Raw genomic sequence first — 18304 nt, forward strand, 5'->3', positions numbered from 1 at the left:
TCCAAAAAAAAAAAAAAAAGAAAGAAAGGATGTACTCTTTTGAAATTTTTAGCTGTATTTGACCTTTTGCTAATTCCTGGACTGCTAAAGGAGACTAAATATAAGTATGTTGTATATTTTTAATATCATTCAGTGGTTAGATTTGTTAAGCACACACTTGAAGTTTCAAGTCATAAACTTGGTTTATTCACATCTTCTAACCCAGATTAAATTTTTAATTCTATAAATATATTTTTATTATAAGCAGTACAGAAAAATATAACAAATAAAAGTTTTCTTATTACTATTTTTATCAGATATGCAGATATATATGTTTTTACCAAAAGACAATCATAGAAAATATCTATAGTGCTTTTTTAGTTGACTTTTTAACTTAAAATTGTGGGTATTTTCCATGATAGTACTACTATGCTACCACATTATGATTAGCTACTTCATGGTATTTATTAGTCCATTTATGGATAGACTATTATATATTTAGCTTTTTGCTGATGATGGACATTTGGGTCATTTACAGTTTTTATTTATTTAATTACAAAACAATGCTGTTGTGATTATCCTTGTATGTATGTATCTGCATCCTGGGGTGAGTATTTCTGGAACTGCTGAATTAAAGCGACATACATCCTAACTTTTAGCAGCTATTTGGACTTGTGGAGTTACAGCATGTTCTCCTGGAGCTCAGCTGATGAACCTGATTACTGAAGGGGAGCAGATGTGGCAGATGTCCACTGGCTCCTGCCTGGTGGGATTACAAGTGGGGTTTTGAGGGACTGGGCAGGTTGGAAGGTTTCCACAGAGCTTGTGGTGTTTGCTAGCAGCAATTTGCTCCCCAGACACCCAGCCACCTTGGACCTGTTTTCCAATTACCAAATGTTCCTGTCCTCTAATTCCACAGGCTAACTTTGACACGAACTTCGAGGACAGGAATGCATTTGTCACGGGCATTGCAAGGTACATTGAGCAGGCTACGGTCCACTCCAGCATGGTAAGTCCTTGGAACCCATGTATGCAGACAAGCTCCCTTCTAGGGTGGGAGGGGCCATGGGCAACTTCTCATGCCAGGGCATGTGCTCAGCTACTCCAAGACCCACCCTTCCCCTGCCTCAGTCAGACTGGTCTGCTTACGCCCATCCTTACATTCTGCCCCATCCCCTCAGTGCCTGAGGATGTTCTGTTCCTCTTTATCTTCCATCTTTGCAAACCCTGCTCATGGTTAGGGCCCAACTTAATCCCCACTACTTACTTTCCTGAGCTCCTGTTGAGTTAACATGGGCTTCAACTCTACCTTGGCTTATGCTTTTTAGAATACTGACTGTGTGGAATTTTGTGTCTTGAGCAAAGGGTGCCTCAAAAAAGAGACAGGGACTCTAACTTTGGAATAACACAGTATTGACTCAAGGATGCTGGTAACCTATATTATTTGCAAATGGGACCCATTATTATTTTCTTTTTTAGGGTCTAACCCATCATGGAGGGATCATTTCCCTTCCTCTTTGGTGCTCATTGATTTTTTTTTTTTTTTCATGTAGCACCAAAATTTTAAGAATTCCATACTCAGTATTTACAGGCTTTGCTTGTACCTCAATAGACCTTTCACACTCTGTCTTAATCCATTTTGTGCTGCCAGATACCATAGGCTGGGTAATTTATAATGAACAGAACTTTATTGGCTCCTGATTATGGAGGCTGGAGAGTCCAAGGTGGAGGGGCTGGCATCTGCCAAGTGCCTTCTTGCTATGTCATTACATGGCAGAAGGCATCACGTGGGTGAGAGAGAGAGAGACAGAGAGAGAGGAGAGAGAGAGAGAGAGAATGTGCCAAACTAATCCTTTATAACAAACCCACTCCCATGATAATGGCATTAATCTATTAATAAGGGCAGAACCCTCACAACCTGATCACCTCTTAAAAGTCTCACCTCTCAATGCTATTGCCCCGGAGATTAAGTTTCCAACACATGAACTTTGGGAGATGCATTCAACCATAGCAGTGTATCAGTTATCTCCTGTAGCCTTGTCTTAATATACTCTACTTGTTCATTCAAGAAGTATTGTGTCCCTGGTACTAGCAGAGGACTGTATAAACACTGGGTAGTTATGTGACGACTTTCAGTGAGTCAAGTGGGAAATGGGAAGGCTTGCCATGTATTGAACACTTTTTCTGTGCAGATATTTTAGATGCATTATCTTGTTTACCCCTCACATCAACCCTATGAGGTCTAGAGACCAGGAATGGTAGTCATTCCTGGGTTTCAGGTCCAGCCTCATAAGTCACTAGTTCAGGAACCATGAATAGCTTGCATAATAACTATTCTAGGCTTCAGATGTATTCATTTTATAGACGGGGAAAACTAGAGCCCAAAATAGTTAAGCAACTTACTCAGTGTCCTACCACTAATGAGTGACAGATCTAGACCCAGCTCTGTCTCACTATACAACTTGTGCTCTAGACTTTGCTTTGCAGACAAATAAAGATGCACAAAGTTAAGGATAAATGTCATGATCAAAGTTGCTCCATTTTTGAAGGACTTTTGAGAGGATCAGTGAAAGCTTGATGAAATAAGTGGCTTTGAGCAGGGCCTTGTAGGAAAGTAATGATACCTTGTATGTCATACTTGAAAATGTATGTAAAGTATTATCATGCATGATGTTATTGGAGCCTCATAAACCGCCCTGGGATTTGCAAAGGGAACATTATACCCATTTTATTCTAGGCCTCCAATAGAATAATACCCAACTGAAGCCTAGAATAGTTAATAAGCAAGCTACTCATGGTTCCTGAACTAGTGACTTATGAGGCTGGACCTGAAACCCAGGATTGATTACCATTCCCGGTCTCTTTCCACAAGACCCTGCTGTCTCCCATAGTTAGGATTTTATCATTCAGGGAGGAGATAGGCCATTCCAGGTGGAAGAGCCAGCACAGGCAAAGGCACAGGTGCCAGAATTTTCAGAGACCGACTGGGTTTGGACTATAGGGAAATTGTTTGTAGTATTTATAGAAAATAGATAAGTGTCAGGGCATACTAGTTTGCTTGGGCTGCCATAACAAAGTGTCACAGACTTCAACAACAGAAATTAATTTTCTCACAGTTTTGGAGATTAGAAGTCCAAGATCAAGACCTTAATGTGTTTGGTTTCTCCAGAGGCCTCTGTCCTTGACCTGCAAGTGACCTTTTCTCTGTACGCACACATGCCTGGCATCTCTTTGTATGTCTAAATTTCCTCTTTTTGTAAGGACAGCAGCCAGATTGGATCAGGATCCCACTAATGCCTCATTTTAACTTAACCACCTCTTTCAAGGCCCTGTCTCCAAATGCAGTCACATTCTGAAGTATGGTTAAGGTTAGGGCTTCAACATATGAGTTTGGGAGTCACACAATTTAGCCCATAACAAGTGTCGAATTCAGTTAATAAAAATCAAAAAAAATGGTAAATCTTCATCTGTAGGAGAGATGTGAACAGAACTCTGTTTGAGGGATAAGGTTCACTTGCTAGTTATGTGTAGAGTGAGTTGCAAGTAGGAGTGAGTGAGGTAAAGAAATCGGTCAGGATCATTAAAGTTACCTACATGGTAGCTGTAAAGGCTGAATGGGGGTGATGGCACCAGGGGATGGCTGAGAGGACATGGCTGTGAGAGACACTGGATGTAACTTATCGGCTGGAACCACACCAACTGAGCTTTCCAGAAATGCAATCAGGTCAGGGACACCAAGACGGAAGTGGAAAGGAGAGCTGGTTTGGAGGGTGGTTATATTCATTTCCTATTGCTGCTCTAACAGAATATCACTAACTTAGTAGCTTAAAACAACACACATTTCTTTGCTTACAGTTTCTGAGATCAGAGGTCCGACATAGGTCTTACTGGGTTAAGATCAGGGTGCTGTCAGGTCTGCATTCCTTTCTGGGGGCTCTAGGGAGAATGTGTTTCCTTGGCTTTTCCAGCTTCCAGAGATTGCCCATATAACTTGGCCTGTGGCCTCCAGCCAGCCAGCAGTCACGTTGCTTTGACCTCTGCTTCCATCTTCGCATCTCCTGCTCTGATTCTCCTGCCTCCCTGTTTCATGTGTAAGGCCCTTGTGATGACACTGGGCCCCCAAGGATAATCCAAGACTACCTCCCCATCTCAAGGCTCTCAACTTAGTCACACCTCAAAGCCCTTTTCCCATGTGAGATAACATATACACTGGCTCTGGGGATTAGGATGCGAATATCTTTAGGACATCATTATTCTACCTACACAGGAAGTGTATTGATATGGTTTAGACATGAGTCACAAGTGGGGTATACTGTTGACACTCCTGGATACCACCAAAATCTCACTTCAGTTAACAGTGTCTGCCTTGTACCTTGCCCAGTCTTTCTAGAGTAGTTTAGTTACAGCAAGGTGGGTTCATTAGATGTCCATCTTTTTGTGTTTCTCCTGCCCACTCTTGAGCCAGATGGACCTCTTAGAGGGCAGGATAGCCGGAGAAAAGAGGAGGATGTGAAAGTGCATAAGGCACATCATTGACCCACTACATGGGAGAGTTGAGGGTTCTTTGCTGGGGGTGGGAAGGGGGCTGAGAGACACAATCTATCACGACCAGCCCTGAAATCTGAGCTGGACTCACATTTGGTTCAAGTCATGGACTTGCAGAATATTAGACATGTAAAGGGCCTTAGAGGTCCTTAGGCCTGCAGCTGCCAACCTGGGCTGGACAAGGGAAGCACCCAGGGGATTGTTAAAAAATACCAGTGCCTGGACCCCACCTCAAGGATAAATATTTAGTTTTTCTGGAGCATGGCCTGGAAGTCAGTGTTGCCCAGGTGACTCCAAAGTGCAGCCAGGGTTGAGAACCAATGACTGAGGCCAACTTTTGACCTCTGAATAAAGAAACCATAACATTTACAAGATGTTTAAAAGATGGGATAAGAAGAGCCGGGTCCAGGACTCAAGTTTCCCAAGGCCCCACCCAGAGCTCTTTCCACCACATTGTCCTTACTTCTGCATTCCAGGCATAATTCTACAACAGATCTGGCTGATGGCCAACCAAACTATCCGTAGGGCAGAGCTCACATTTTTCTTGTCCACTGCCCTGTTCCCAGCACATTGCACAGAGCCAGGGATTCATGAGTGCTCAGTTAAACATTTTTGAATGAATGAGTTGGAATTTCACTTTCCAGTGAGCAGAGAGCTTGGTGCTAAAAAACGACACATGCACCTTAAGTTACTCTCATGTACCCTTTTCTACATGTGTTCTGAGGCACAGAGACACACAGGCTTAATGTAGGTTCTTTCTGGTCTTGAAGACAACATGTTGCTGATTTTAATGGTTTTCTAAATTAAGAATTGAAAGTGTGACTTGTCAATGACATTTGCTGTTGAAAGCAACTGTAATAAGTAAATTAAATCTGATCTTTTTGGTGGGGGGATTCTCTCTCTGTCATTCAGGCTGGAATGCAGTGGCATGATCACGGCTACTGCAGCCTCAACCTGCTGGGCTTAGGCAATCCTTCTGCCTCGGCCTCCTGAGTAGCTGGGACTATAGGCACACACCACCACACTTGGCTCATTTTTAAATTTGTTTTAGAGATGAGGTCTCACCTTGTTGCCTGGGCTGGTCTTGAACTTCTGGGCTCAGGCAATTCTCTTTCCTCTGCCTCCCAAAATACTGGGATTACAGTATGAGGCACTGCACTCAGCAGATCTGATGTTATACTAACAAGATACTCTGAAATAGATGACATGTGGATTTCAAAATATATCCATAAACGTTTCATTTTTGTAGCGATACATTTACAAAGAGAGATGCCTTAGTAATATTTGTTTATTGTACTTTTCTTTTTTTTTTCTTGAGTTGGAGTCTCACTCTGTCGCCCAGACTGGAGTGCCGTGGCCACTCCCGCCACAACAGCCTCGACCTGCTGGGCTCCAGCAATCCTTCCGCCTCAGCCTTCCAAGTAGCTGGAACTACAGACACACGCTACCACGTCCGGCTAATTTTTGATTTATTGTAAAGATGAGGTCTCGCTAAGTTGCCCAGGCGGGTCTCAAACCCACAGGCTCAGGCAATCCATTCACCTCAGCCTTCCAAAGCGTGGGATTACAGGCTGAGCCACTGAGCCCGGCTATTGTACTTTTCAAGGTGTACTCTCCATGATGTAAAACCATTTAAAGTGTACAATTCAGTAGCTTTCAGCATATTCTCAATGTTATATAGCCATCTCCACCACCTAATTTTCATCACCCCCAAAAGACACGCCAGCCTGTTAGCAGTCACGCGCAATTCCTCTCCCCACTCCCTGGCAGTCACTAACGTACTTCCTGTTTCTGTGGATTTGTCTATTCTGGGCATTTCATCTAAGTAAATAATTCAATGTGTGGCCTTTTGTGTCTGGCCTCTTTCACTTAGCATAATGTTTTCAAAGTCTATCCATGTCATAGCAAGTATTCACACTTCATTCCTTGTTATTGCCAAATAATCAATTAGATGGATATGCCATGTTTTATCTCTCCATTCATCAGTCGATGGACATTGGATTATTTCCACTTTGTGGCTATTATGCATAATGCTGCTATGAACTCTTGTGTTACAAGCAAATCTTGAATCCACACAAGGTTCTATATGTACGTATGTTTTCTGTTCTCTTGGGTATACACTCAAGAGTGGAATTACTGGGTCCAATGGTTCACATTTTGTGGCACTGCCAGACTATTTTCCTAACTCACTTTATAGCTAACCTTGTGTGTCTGTGTATTCCATTTACTTCTCATAAAGTTCTGTGAGCCTATTAGTATCATCATTTAACAGATGATGAAATGGAGAATTTTAGGATAAGTGATTTACAATAGACCGAAGGGCTAATAAATTATGAGGCTGGGACTTGAGCCTGGATATTTGGACCTTGACTTCAGGGCTCTTTCCACAGTAGCAGTGTCTCGTTGGATGAGTCATCGCTGTATTTTTCATGTTCACTTGTCATGCTGTTGTTGGTTTTGTCATCTGCTCTACTTCTTCGTTTTTAAAAATTGATGCTAATAATTTTTCTGCTTATGAAATAGTATCATGAGCTCTTGTAAGTGTGAACAGTTTAATGCTATGTGATAGGAAAAGGAATATAAAATAACCCAGCCACACAGAGAGCTTGCTATTCATAGCTTGGTGCATGTTGCATCAAAATTTTAATATATAATAATACATTTATAATTATTTCTCTCTCTTTCTCTCCCCCCCCGCTGGTCTCTCTTTCTCTCTTTCTTCCTTCCTTCCTTTCTTTCATTTTTTGACAGAATCTTGCTCTGTTACCCAGGCTAGAGTGCAGTGACATGATGCTGGTGTAGCTCACTGCAGCCTCAAACTCCCAGCCTCAAGGGATTCTCCCACCTCACCCTCCCAAGTAGCTGGGACTACAGGCATGCACCACCACACCTGGCTAATTTTTAAAAGTTTTGTAGAGGAAGGATCTTGCTATGTTGCCCAGGCTAGTCTCAAACTCATGGCCTCAAGTGAGCCTCCTGCCTCAGCCTCTTAAAGTGCTAGGATTACAGGCATGAACCTACATGCCCAGCCTTGTTTTGCCTCTTCACCTATACATGCTGGTTTGCTGCTTGCTTATTTTTTTTGCTAACATTTCTGGGATACCCTTTGCTGTGGAAACACAGATCCGCCTCATTCTTTCTAAGATGGCTGTCCGTCTGTTTGACAAATGTGGCCTGCTTGCAGGGCCCTTGGACATCTGATGAGGATACTTTAAGTAGGTTCTTCTCAAACTTCTCGTGCTTGGGAGTCATCTGGGAATTTTGCTGAAATGCCGATTCTTATACCATAGGCCCAGGACAGGGCCTGAGATTCTACATTTCTAGTAAGGCACCCAGATGATGCCTGGGCTGCTGTTCCACAGACCACAATGTGAGAACTGAGGGCCTGGGGGCTGTTGAGATGCCCAGTGGCACCATTGTGGTTTCTCCTGCTGAGGCTGTTCTGCCGTTTCAGAATGAGATGCTGGAGGAAGGACACGAGTACGCGGTCATGCTGTATACCTGGCGCAGCTGCTCCCGGGCCATCCCCCAGGTGAGACTGTCCCGGCTGTGTCTTTTTCTTGCCCCTCCAGGGAGCATTATTACCCCTACCCTGCCTTCAAACCAGAGCTGAGCTTCTCCAAGTGGAAGGGAGTGAAGTGAGGCCTCGTGTGCAAGGAAGAACGCAGGAGACATTTAGAGAGCTCCCATAACCCTGATGCCAAGGACCCTGTTAACAGCTTGGTTTGCATCCTTTCAGATTCTCCATGCCTGTGTTACATATGAACACACAGATGCTATTTTGTTTTGCTTACCAAAAATGGAACCAAATGATACTTACTGTTCTGAAGCTTTTTTTGCCTGTCAGTTTATTATGGCTTCTTTTCATGCCATTTCATATAGATCTGCCTCATCCTTGTACCAGCTGATAATGATATTGTGTGACTATATCATATTTTGTCCATTTAATTATCCACTGGTGAATATCTAACGTGTTGCCACCATTGTAAGAATATCTAAACAGTCGTGAGAACACTGTTCTGTACTCATTTTCATTCCCTGTTCAGATGCAGCCTCCCCCTAGCAATCTTGGCAAGCAAGCATGTCATAAGTGTGATGTGAGACTCCAGGGTGCACTCTGGGAGACCCCTGGGCAAGGGACGTGGGTTTCTTGGTGGATGCATCTTACATTGGCTGACACCGGCCTGAGTGTGGTGAGGGGAGCTTTGTCCCAGGCACATCCAGAGCAATGGACAGACATTTCTGTCTGCATAGAATCCAGCTGGGTTCCACTGGAGCAAGGACAGGGAAAGGACTGAAAGAGGGAGAGCTTGCAGTCCACGTCCAGCTCTCAGGTGGGGCACAGGACAAAGAGAAAGGGTGGGGTGTTCTGTTCCCGGGACGCCTGATTCCAGTCTCTGGGGGGCACTTCTACCCACCAAGACCAGCAAGCATCAGCCTCCCCTCAATAGGGTGGCCAGACCAGTTATCATCCAAATTGAGGCACATGTGGAGTGAAAACAGGCCCTGTTACTAAGATCACAGGTATGAACCAGCCTGCCTGGGCAAACCAGGATGTCTGAGTCCCACTGCCCCCTGCAGGTGAAATGCAACGAGCAACCCAACCGAGTGGAGATTTACGAGAAGACAGTGGAGGTGCTGGAACCTGAGGTCACCAAGCTCATGAAGTTCATGTACTTTCAGGTAAGTGGGTGGACAGGTCTGCGTCAGGAGACTTGAAAAGACTTCCATACTGCCAGCCACTAGGCTCTGGAGTTTTTTTGCCATGTCATCTGTTCATTCAGCAATTTTGTGTGTGTGTGTGTGTGTGTGTGTGTGTGTGTGTGTGTGTGTGTGTGTTGGGGTCTCACTCTGTTGCCCGGGCTGGAGGGCAGTGACATAATCACAGTTTACTGCAGCCTCAACCTCCTGGGCTCTTGCGATCCACCCACTTCAGCTTCCCAAGTAGCTGGGACTGTAGGCACATGCCACCATGGTTGGTTTATTTTTTTATTTTCTGTAGAGACGCGGTCTTGCTCTGTTGCCAAGACTGGTCTTGAATTCCTGGGCTCAAGTAATCCTTCTGCCTTGGCCTCCCAAAGTACTAGGATTTCAGGCATGAGCCACTGGAGCAGGCAGCAAATATTTTTGAGTGTCCCCTACCCACCCCAGGGTGAGCAAGACCCATCGATGATGAGTCTTGTGAATTTACGTCCTTGTGAGTATATGAGTATGTTTTAAGTAGGGGGAGAGAGAGAGACAATAAACAATACACAATCATGTTCAAGGTATTAAAATGAAATTTTTAAAAGTTCTGTGTTTTAGAGTGTCTGTGAAGGGTGCTGTTTTAGGGGTGACCTCTCAGGAGGTGGCATTTGAGCAAAGTCTCTATCATGAGGGAAAGGCTGGTCTTATGATGACCAGGAGGAGAATGGTTTTGGGCAGAAGGTACTGCAGAGGCAGAGAGGCCAAGGCTGGAAGGAGCTTGATGTGTTTAAGAAATAGAAGGAAGTCTTGGTGCTCTGGGGTGGGGAGAGATGAAAATGGGAGAAGATGCCAATGTGGGGAAGGGGGTGTAGCCCTGAGTGGGGAGCACTTCCTCGGGAGGCAGAGTCATTCAACATCTCTAACACCTTCTGATTTCTCCCCTTGGAAATGACCTACATTGCAGAGTTGTGGTGGGGATGAATGGTCTGCTTATGAAGAGCCAAGTAGAGCCCTGGTGGCAGAGTAGGTTCAACAAATGGCAGCTGCTGTTATTAGCCTCAGGGAACCTGCCTTTAGGTACCCAAAGTCTCCTTGGGAAAGTTGATCCAAGAGGGAGAGGCTATCCACAAACTGATATGAGTGCTCAACTGAGGGTCCCCTGCCAAGAGGTGTTTATGAATGGGAGGATCTGAAATCATGTAGAACCATGCCAGTGTCATTAGCCACATGTGGCTATTTATACGAGTTAAAATTAAAAGTTCACTTCCTCAGTTGTGCTAGCCATTTCGGGTGCTTGGTGGCTGTATGAGGTGTGGCTGTGGTATTGGACATTTCCATCTTGGCAGAGAGTTTAGTTGGACTTAGACCCTGAAGGAAGAAGTGTGACGTTGTCCGACTCATGAAGGACAGGAACGGCTGGCTGGTTAGGCCCCTCAGGCTAAGTAGTTGTTATCTTCCCCCTCCCTTCCTCTCTCCTCCTCTTCCTCCTCCTCTTTCTCACTTATTCTTTCACTATCTCTGAATTACTGCAGTCACCTCTTCTTGTTGCTCAACTGCTTTTTAAAAGTTTTGGTAACAGCTTTAGTGAGATATAATTCATATGCCATGCAAATCACCTATTTAAAGTGGATACTTACGACATTTTTAATATACTCACAGAGTGGTGTATCCATCACCACTATCAACTTCAGAACGTCTTCATCACCCCCAAAAGAAGTCCTATCCTTTAGCCATCACCCCATGATATCCCATCTCCTTACCTCCCCAGCCCTCAGTAACCACTAATCTACTTTCTGTCTCTGGCTTTACAGTATGTTGCCAGCTCTTTTAGTTAGAGTGATTTTTAAAGGGTCGTCTGTGTGGTAGCATGTGTCAGAACTACATTCCTTTTTATTCCACTGTATAGATACCCCACATTTTATTTGTCAGTTTATGGGCATTTGGGTTGTTTCTAATTTGGGCTATTAATAACAAAACTTGAACATTCGTGTACAAGTTTTTGTGTGGACACAGGTTTTTACTTTTTTCAGGTAGATGGACACCTGAGGTGAACTTGCTGGGGCATGTGGTAACTCCGCCTTTAAACACAGCAGCCTCTTAATTATTTCCCACTTCTATCTTTTCCTCCTACCGTTTTTTCTCGCCACAACAGCACTGTGACCACTTTAAAGCAGCGGTCCCTGACCTTACATCAGGGATTGGCTTCATAGAAGACAATTTTTCTATGAACCAGGGTGTGGAGAGAATGTGCAGTCAAACCTCACTCCTAATGTTAATCTGTCTTTACAGCCATTCCCCAGTGCTAGATCACCACCTCAGGTCCACCTCAGATCATCAGGCATTAGATTCTCATAAGGAGTGCCCAACCTAGATCCCTCACATGCATAGTTCACAATAAGTTTCGTGCTCCTATGAGAATCTAATGCACTGCTGATCTGACAGAATGTGGAGCTCAGGTGGTAATGTGGGTGATAGGGAGCAGCTATAAATATAGATGAAGTGTCACTTGCTCACCCACTGCTCACCTCCTGCTGTGCAGCCCAGTTCCCAACAGGCCACAACTGGTACCAGTCTGTGCCCCGGGGATTGGAGACCCCTGCTTTAGAGTATAATTCAAACCACGTTTTCCTGCCTCAGAACTTCCTGTATTTCCATGACTTGCTTGGTGTCCAAGCCTGAGCCCTCACAAAGGCCTACAATAGGCATTAGCCTGTCCTCCATCCCCACTTCCATCTCTAGCTCCTTCTCTGCACTCACTCTGGCCAGCCTGGCTTCCTTCCCATCCCTAGAGCATGCCTTGGGGCCTTTGCACTGGCCACTCAGTTACCTGTGTCTTTCTCCTTCTTTTCTTTCTTTCTTTTTTTTTTTATTATCAATATTTTTTATTATGGTTTTGTGGGGTACAGTTAAGGGTTAGGTGTACAATTACGTTTCATTCAGGCACCCTGTTGATAAGAGGTGTTTCCCCATCCCCAGACAGATATTTGCTACTGTTAATCCCATCCCCCTCCCCCCCTTCTTTTCTTTCAAATGATTGCTTCTCTAATCTTCCTCCTGAGAGAAGCAGCTCCTCTGAGTCTTTCCCACTCCCTTCCCATCTTTATTTTTCTCCAGGGCATGTGTCTCGTTCTGATAGAGATAATGTATTTATTTTGTTTTCTGTCTGCCCTCACTAGAGAAGTCCTTAGGACAGAGTTTGCTTGCTTGTTTGTGTTTCTGTTTTGTTCCCTGCTCTACCCCAGTGCCTATAATGGTTTCTGGCACATGGAGGATGCTCATTAAATAGATACAGAATGAATGAGCCTCTTTTTCTCTCTGAATGACTCCCTCTCAGTCTCTACCTTCTTACTGTCTGGTGCCTGACACAGTCCTAGGTGCTGGGGATACACACAGGAATAAGACAGGCTTCTCAGCCAATGTGTGTTGAATGAGTGTGTTTGGTATGCCTCATTTGGGGGCAGCTTCCAGGCGCCACTCTAGACATCAGCTTTGGCTTTAAGGATGCTTTTGAGAAGGACTGTGCAGCAGATTTGCCTTTCTCCAAAGGGCCCAACCCTGACGAGGGCCCCAGGGAGCCTGGGCCCTACCCTCATGCGACAGTGCGGTGAGCTGTCCCACAGGGCTGCTGGCCTCACTCGCTCCCCCCGCCCCCAGCGCAAGGCCATCGAACGCTTCTGCAGCGAGGTGAAGCGACTGTGCCACGCTGAGCGTCGGAAGGACTTTGTCTCCGAGGCCTACCTCCTGACCCTGGGCAAGTTCATCAACATGTTCGCCGTCCTGGACGAGCTGAAGAACATGAAGTGCAGTGTCAAGAACGACCACTCTGCCTACAAGAGGTCAGGGCACCCACCCCACCCTGTCCCCTAGCTGGACCCCTCCTCCCGGGCTGCCAAGGGAAGGCCATCCCCCCAGGCCTGATTCCATGAGCTTGAGGAACGGGGCCCCGAGCTGGGCTTTGGAGAACTTGATCTTTGCTGAGCTTTGTGTCTCCAGATAGAGTCAAAGCCTCCTTCCCCATCCGTGGAGCAGCAGTGCTTCTGTAGCCCCATGCACCATGGGACCAGTAAGGTTGTGAAATGGCTACATTGGTCCATTTCTGCAAGAATTGGAAAGCCCATTCTAACTGCTTGTGTAAAAGAAGGGAATGAGGGGGCTCACAGGCCTGGGCTGTCCAGGCACACCTGACCCCGGGCAACCCGAGGGTGACATCAGCCGGGGCCTCTCCTCTTCTCGGCTTCATGTTCCTCTGTGTCGGCTTAGGGTGGACTCAGGCCTAGGGTGGACTCCAGTGTTTCCATTCAGCCAATGTGGCAACCTCGGCATCTGAGGAAGGAAAGGATGTTCCTCCTCCCAAAGGCTTTTGTGAAGGTCCCGGGCAGGACTGCCTTGGAGTCACATATTAAGACTCAAAGAGGTTGGGGATGCTCTGATTGACACTTGTTCTTTTTTTTTTTTTTTTTTAATTTTTTAGTTGGGGTCTCACTGTGTTGTCCAGGCTGAAGTACAGTGGCACGATCAGCAGCCTGACCTCCTGGGTTCAGACGGTTCTTCCATCTCAGCCTTTCAAGTAGCTGGGATGACCGCTGTATGCCACCATGCCAGACTAATTTTTGTACAGACAGGGTCATGCTATGTTGCCCAGGCTGATCTAGAACTCTTGGGCTCAAGTGATCCTCCTGCCTCAACCTCCTAAAGTGCTGGGATTACAGGTGTGAACCACAGCACCCGGCCAGCACCTGTTCTTGAAGTCGGGTATGTGTCAGCTCACAAGAAAGAAGGACTGAGAGTAGGGGAGGGGTCGCTCCTCCCCAGGAATCAGGGTATAGCCACCCAAAAGTGGGGAAGGGCAGTCCAAAGCAGCAGGTATCCTCCATGTTGGTACAGGCTCCATGGGCCCCAGAGTGTCCTGGGAAGGATTTGCTGTGTCTCTGATAAAGAGGGGCCCTCATTAGCCATATCCTCCTGGGGCTCCAAGGTCACTGGAGAGAACAGGCTGATTCTCACCATTTATCCTCCCATGAAGCCTGGGGTGCCCAGCAGGCAGGGCCCATTTCAAGACTGACTCAGGGCCAGGCATGTTGGTTGGCTCATGCCTGTAATCTTAGCACTTTGGGAGGCTGCGGCGGGAGGATTGCTTGAGCCCAGAAGTTTGAGATCTGCCTGGGCAACATTGTGAGACCTCGTTTCTATTTTAAAAGAAAAATAAAAAAGGCTGACTCAGAAGTGGCACCTTCACACCGATTTCATAGACAGCTCAGGGTGCAATGTCTTCCCCCAAATTCTCTCTGCATCACGGCTAACATCCTCCACAGCCCGGCTAGTTCATGAGCGAGGTGGGTGTCATGGCCATTTTCGCAGTTCATGGGAATGCCAGCAGCACCACCTCCAGGGTAGGCTGGGACATCAGGCAGCCATTTTTCCTCTGCAAAGTCCTGCTTGCACCCACCAGCCTTGCACCCATAGTCCTGCTGGGACTCCCATTTTCCATACAGTGCTTTGCTGTAAAAACACGGAGGCTTGCCTGTAAACAACAGGACACACAACAGGTGCATTCCAGCATCCTGCTTATGATTCTGCCCCACCGCTCCTGGCTATTGATGTTTCCCTTGAACTTTCTGAGATTTTGGAGGCCTTCAGTACGTTCTTGCCTTTTAATTTCAGAGACCCTTATTGCAAGGGTAGAAGCAGCCCTGTGGGGAATGACTTCAGCACACACTCTGCTTTGACATTAGCTGCCTGAGCTGTTCAGAGCTCCCTGACCTCCGGGACGACGTCACTCTGGGTTGGGGGAGTGGGAGCCCATGAGGCGTGGTTTAGGCTGCTGTGCCTGGGTGGTCCCTGCTGCAGCTCCCGCTCTCTGCACTTCAGGGCGGCACAGTTCCTGAGGAAAATGGCGGACCCCCAGTCCATCCAGGAGTCACAGAATCTCTCCATGTTCCTGGCCAACCACAACAGGATCACCCAGGTGAGAGCAGACTTCTTATTAGTCCTGGCACCTCGGGGACACAGGCAGGCAGAGGTCGAGAGGGTGGGTGGACCACGAGTCCAAGTAGACAAGCTCTGTCCATAGCTTCCGTCTCCACTGACTTCAGTTTCCCCTCCCGCCCACAGATGAACCTCTCGTCCTCTGCAGTTTGCATTCTCTGAAATCCCCTGTAGCCAGTGCTCTGCTCTGCAGCAGTGTGGAGACTGAGAGGGTGGGCTCAGGACTGAGGTAGCCTTGTTTTCGCATCCCAATTCATCGTGAGACCTTGGGCAAAGTTTAAGCCTCAGTTTCCTCACCTGAAAGAACCTGTTATTTTGAGACTATTATGAGAATCTATTCATTCTCATAATTGCCATGAGAAATAAATGAGATTCTATATAAAAAGCCCCTAGCGTGCAGAGCCCGACAAATGGTGAGGACATAGGAAGACATAGCTGTTATTGCTGCCTCTGCTTTGCCAGGGAACCCCCTCAGCTGTCGCTCTCCCATTTTGTCCAACATGATGGAACCCATCTTGCTCTTGGTCAGTTTAACCCAAACAGGCATCAGCAAGAATATCTGCAGGACCCAGGCCAGAACTGAGAGGGGCCCTCCACCTGCCCAGGTTTTCAGGCTCAGATCCCTATCTCCAAGACTCTGGGTAAAAGGACCCCTCCTACTCTCTGTTAACTACAGGAGCTGCTGGGCAGTCAAGGTTCCAGGTTTTCTTTCCTGGAGACCCAGCCACCCTCCCTGAGGGGAGCATGAACAATACCCTCCACTGGATACCCTGCAGGGGCCCAGTTGATCCTTTGTAGAGAAAGGGCCTGGCGTGAGGAATCTCAGACTCTTCTCTAACAGGAGATAGTCCTGTACTGCTGTGTCCTGCCACGAGGGAGAACCCGGCCAGCCCAGCCCTCCCCTGAGTGGGTCTTCCCTGCCATCACCTGAGATGTTGTGGATAAGTCCACATGCTGAGAACTAAGCAGAAATGACTCGAAGCCTGTTGCTGTGAAGCTGAACTGCTTTTCAGCTCCAGCCAATAAAGTGCTCTCTTTGTCATTTTAAAATTTTGGATTCAGGGTTCCTTGTGTAGGTCTGGTACATGAGCATATTGTGTGATGCTGAGGTTTGGGTTTCTATTGAGCCTGCCACCCGGATAGTGAATATGGTACCCAGTAGGCAGTTTTTCAGCCTTGCCCCCTCCCTCCCTCCTTTTCTGAGAGTCCCAGTGTCTATTATATCCATCTTTATGTCCGTGTATGCCCAGTGTTTAGCTCCCACTTATAAGTGAGAACATGTGATATTTGATTTCAAGAAAGCACTTTCTAACCATCAGAACTGCCAGGGAATAAAATGGAGGACCCCGGGGGAGGGGGTGAATTCCCTGCCATAGGAGGTGTGCAGAATTCTGACCAGCCACTGCGGGGCGTTGAGAGGATTCAGGCGCTGACATGCAGGCTTCCCTCCCCCTGGGAGCCGTCCTGGTGCTAAGTCAGCAGCGCCAGTTGTAGGCTTTCTGCGGGTGTGTTACGGGTGCAGTGCGCTTGCGCTGCCCAACCTAACCGGAGGGCGGCGCTGCTGCTCAGTGTCTCCATCAGCAGCTGGAAGTGATCCCGGGCTACGAGGAGCTGCTGGCCGACATTGTCAACATCTGCGTGGATTACTATGAGAACAAGATGTACCTGACCCCCAGCGAGAAACACATGCTCCTCAAGGTATAACTCCCGCGGGCCGGGCTCCCTCACCTCCATCTTATAATGTTTTTTTCTTTCTTAAACATCGATACAGATCTTACTACATATCATGGTTTGTAACCTGCTCCTTTCCCTTAAGATGTCACATTTACCTTCCAAGATGTCATCAAGGATATTTCTGCAATGTCGTGCTTAATGATGGCCAAGTATTCCATTGTATGGGGATGTTGTCATTTAATAAATCCCTACGGCTGGAAAATATATATGTTTTCTTCCTAAACTGCATTGAACATGCTTGGGTTTTAATTTTTTTCTTTTTAAAAATTTTTTTTATTTTTAAAGATGTGGGGTACAATTCCGAGTTAGGTATACAAAATGTTCTTTATGCAGGTACCCTTGCTGATGAGGTGTGCTCCCTCACTCCCCTGGCAGTTTCCCATTACTGCCAATTCCTTTCTTATAGTCTTATGATAATTGATCAAGATCCGCTTATGTGTGAGAACATATGGTAGCTTTGTTCTTTGTTTTTGCGATAGATCACTGAGTATGATGGACTCTAAATCTATCCAAGTTACTGCGAAGTTCATATGTTTGTCCTTTATGGCTGCATAATATTCCATTGTGTATATTTACCACATTTTAAAAAATCTAATCCAGTTTTGATGGACAGCACAGTTGGTTCCATGTTTTTGCTATTATGAATAGTGCTGCAGTAAACATGGGTGTGCAGGTGTCTTTTTTGTAGAATGATTTGATTTCCTCCATGTATATTCCCAATAGAGAGATTGCTGGGTTGTATGGAAGGTCAATTTCTAGTTCTTTTAGAAATCACCACACTGGTTTCCAAAGAGGTTGCATTATATTAGTTTGCATTCCCACCAGCAGTATAGAAGCATTCCTTTTTCTCCTCATCCTCACCAGCATCTGTTGTTGTTTTGTTAATGATGGCCATTCTTACTGGGATTAGGTGGTATCTCAATGTGGTTTTGATTTGCATTTCTCTGATGATGAGTGAGGCTGAGCACTTTTTATGTGTCTGTTGACTGCTCGTGTATCTTCTTTTGAGAAGTATCTATTCATGTCTTTTGCTCACTTTTCAATGGGGCTGTTTGTTTTTTTTCCTTTTGGCACGTTTGAGTTCCTTATAGATTGAGTTATAGATTGAGTTCCTTATAGATTGTTTTTTTCCTTTTGGCACATTTGAGTTCCTTATAGATCCTTATCGGTGTTAGGCCTTTGTCAGACATAGAGTTGGCAAATATTTTTTCCCATTCTGTGGGCTGTCTCCCTGCTCTCCTGATGATTTCTTTGACTTTGTAGAAGTTTGCTAGTTTGATGAGGTCCCACTTGTCTATCTTACCTCTTATAGCATGGGCACTTGGGGTTTTGATCAGAAATTGGTTGCCAGTTCCAATTTCCATAAGGGTGTCTC

The 18304-nt window shown here is 46.0% G+C and overlaps 1 protein-coding gene across 5 annotated transcripts in view; it reads left to right on the forward strand.

Moving 5' to 3' along the window:
• CYFIP2 (cytoplasmic FMR1 interacting protein 2) overlaps window positions 1–18304 on the forward strand; it is a 144348-nt gene that overhangs the window by 21983 nt on the left and 104061 nt on the right. For 3 of the 5 annotated variants that reach the window (XM_008055455.2, XM_021711085.1, XM_008055456.2), the window contains 6 exons: window positions 899–988; window positions 7979–8056; window positions 9106–9207; window positions 12865–13046; window positions 15079–15175; window positions 16765–16893. In XM_008055455.2, coding sequence (XP_008053646.1) covers window positions 899–988; window positions 7979–8056; window positions 9106–9207; window positions 12865–13046; window positions 15079–15175; window positions 16765–16893 — 678 coding nt within the window. The remainder of the gene's footprint in view (window positions 1–898; window positions 989–7978; window positions 8057–9105; window positions 9208–12864; window positions 13047–15078; window positions 15176–16764; window positions 16894–18304) is intronic. The other 2 variants (XM_021711086.1, XM_021711087.1) reach the window with 2 other exon arrangements.

This window comes from Carlito syrichta, unplaced genomic scaffold (genome assembly GCF_000164805.1).
Source record: "Carlito syrichta isolate Samal-C Ts95f unplaced genomic scaffold, Tarsius_syrichta-2.0.1 Scaffold301856, whole genome shotgun sequence".
NCBI lineage: Eukaryota > Metazoa > Chordata > Mammalia > Primates > Tarsiidae > Carlito > Carlito syrichta.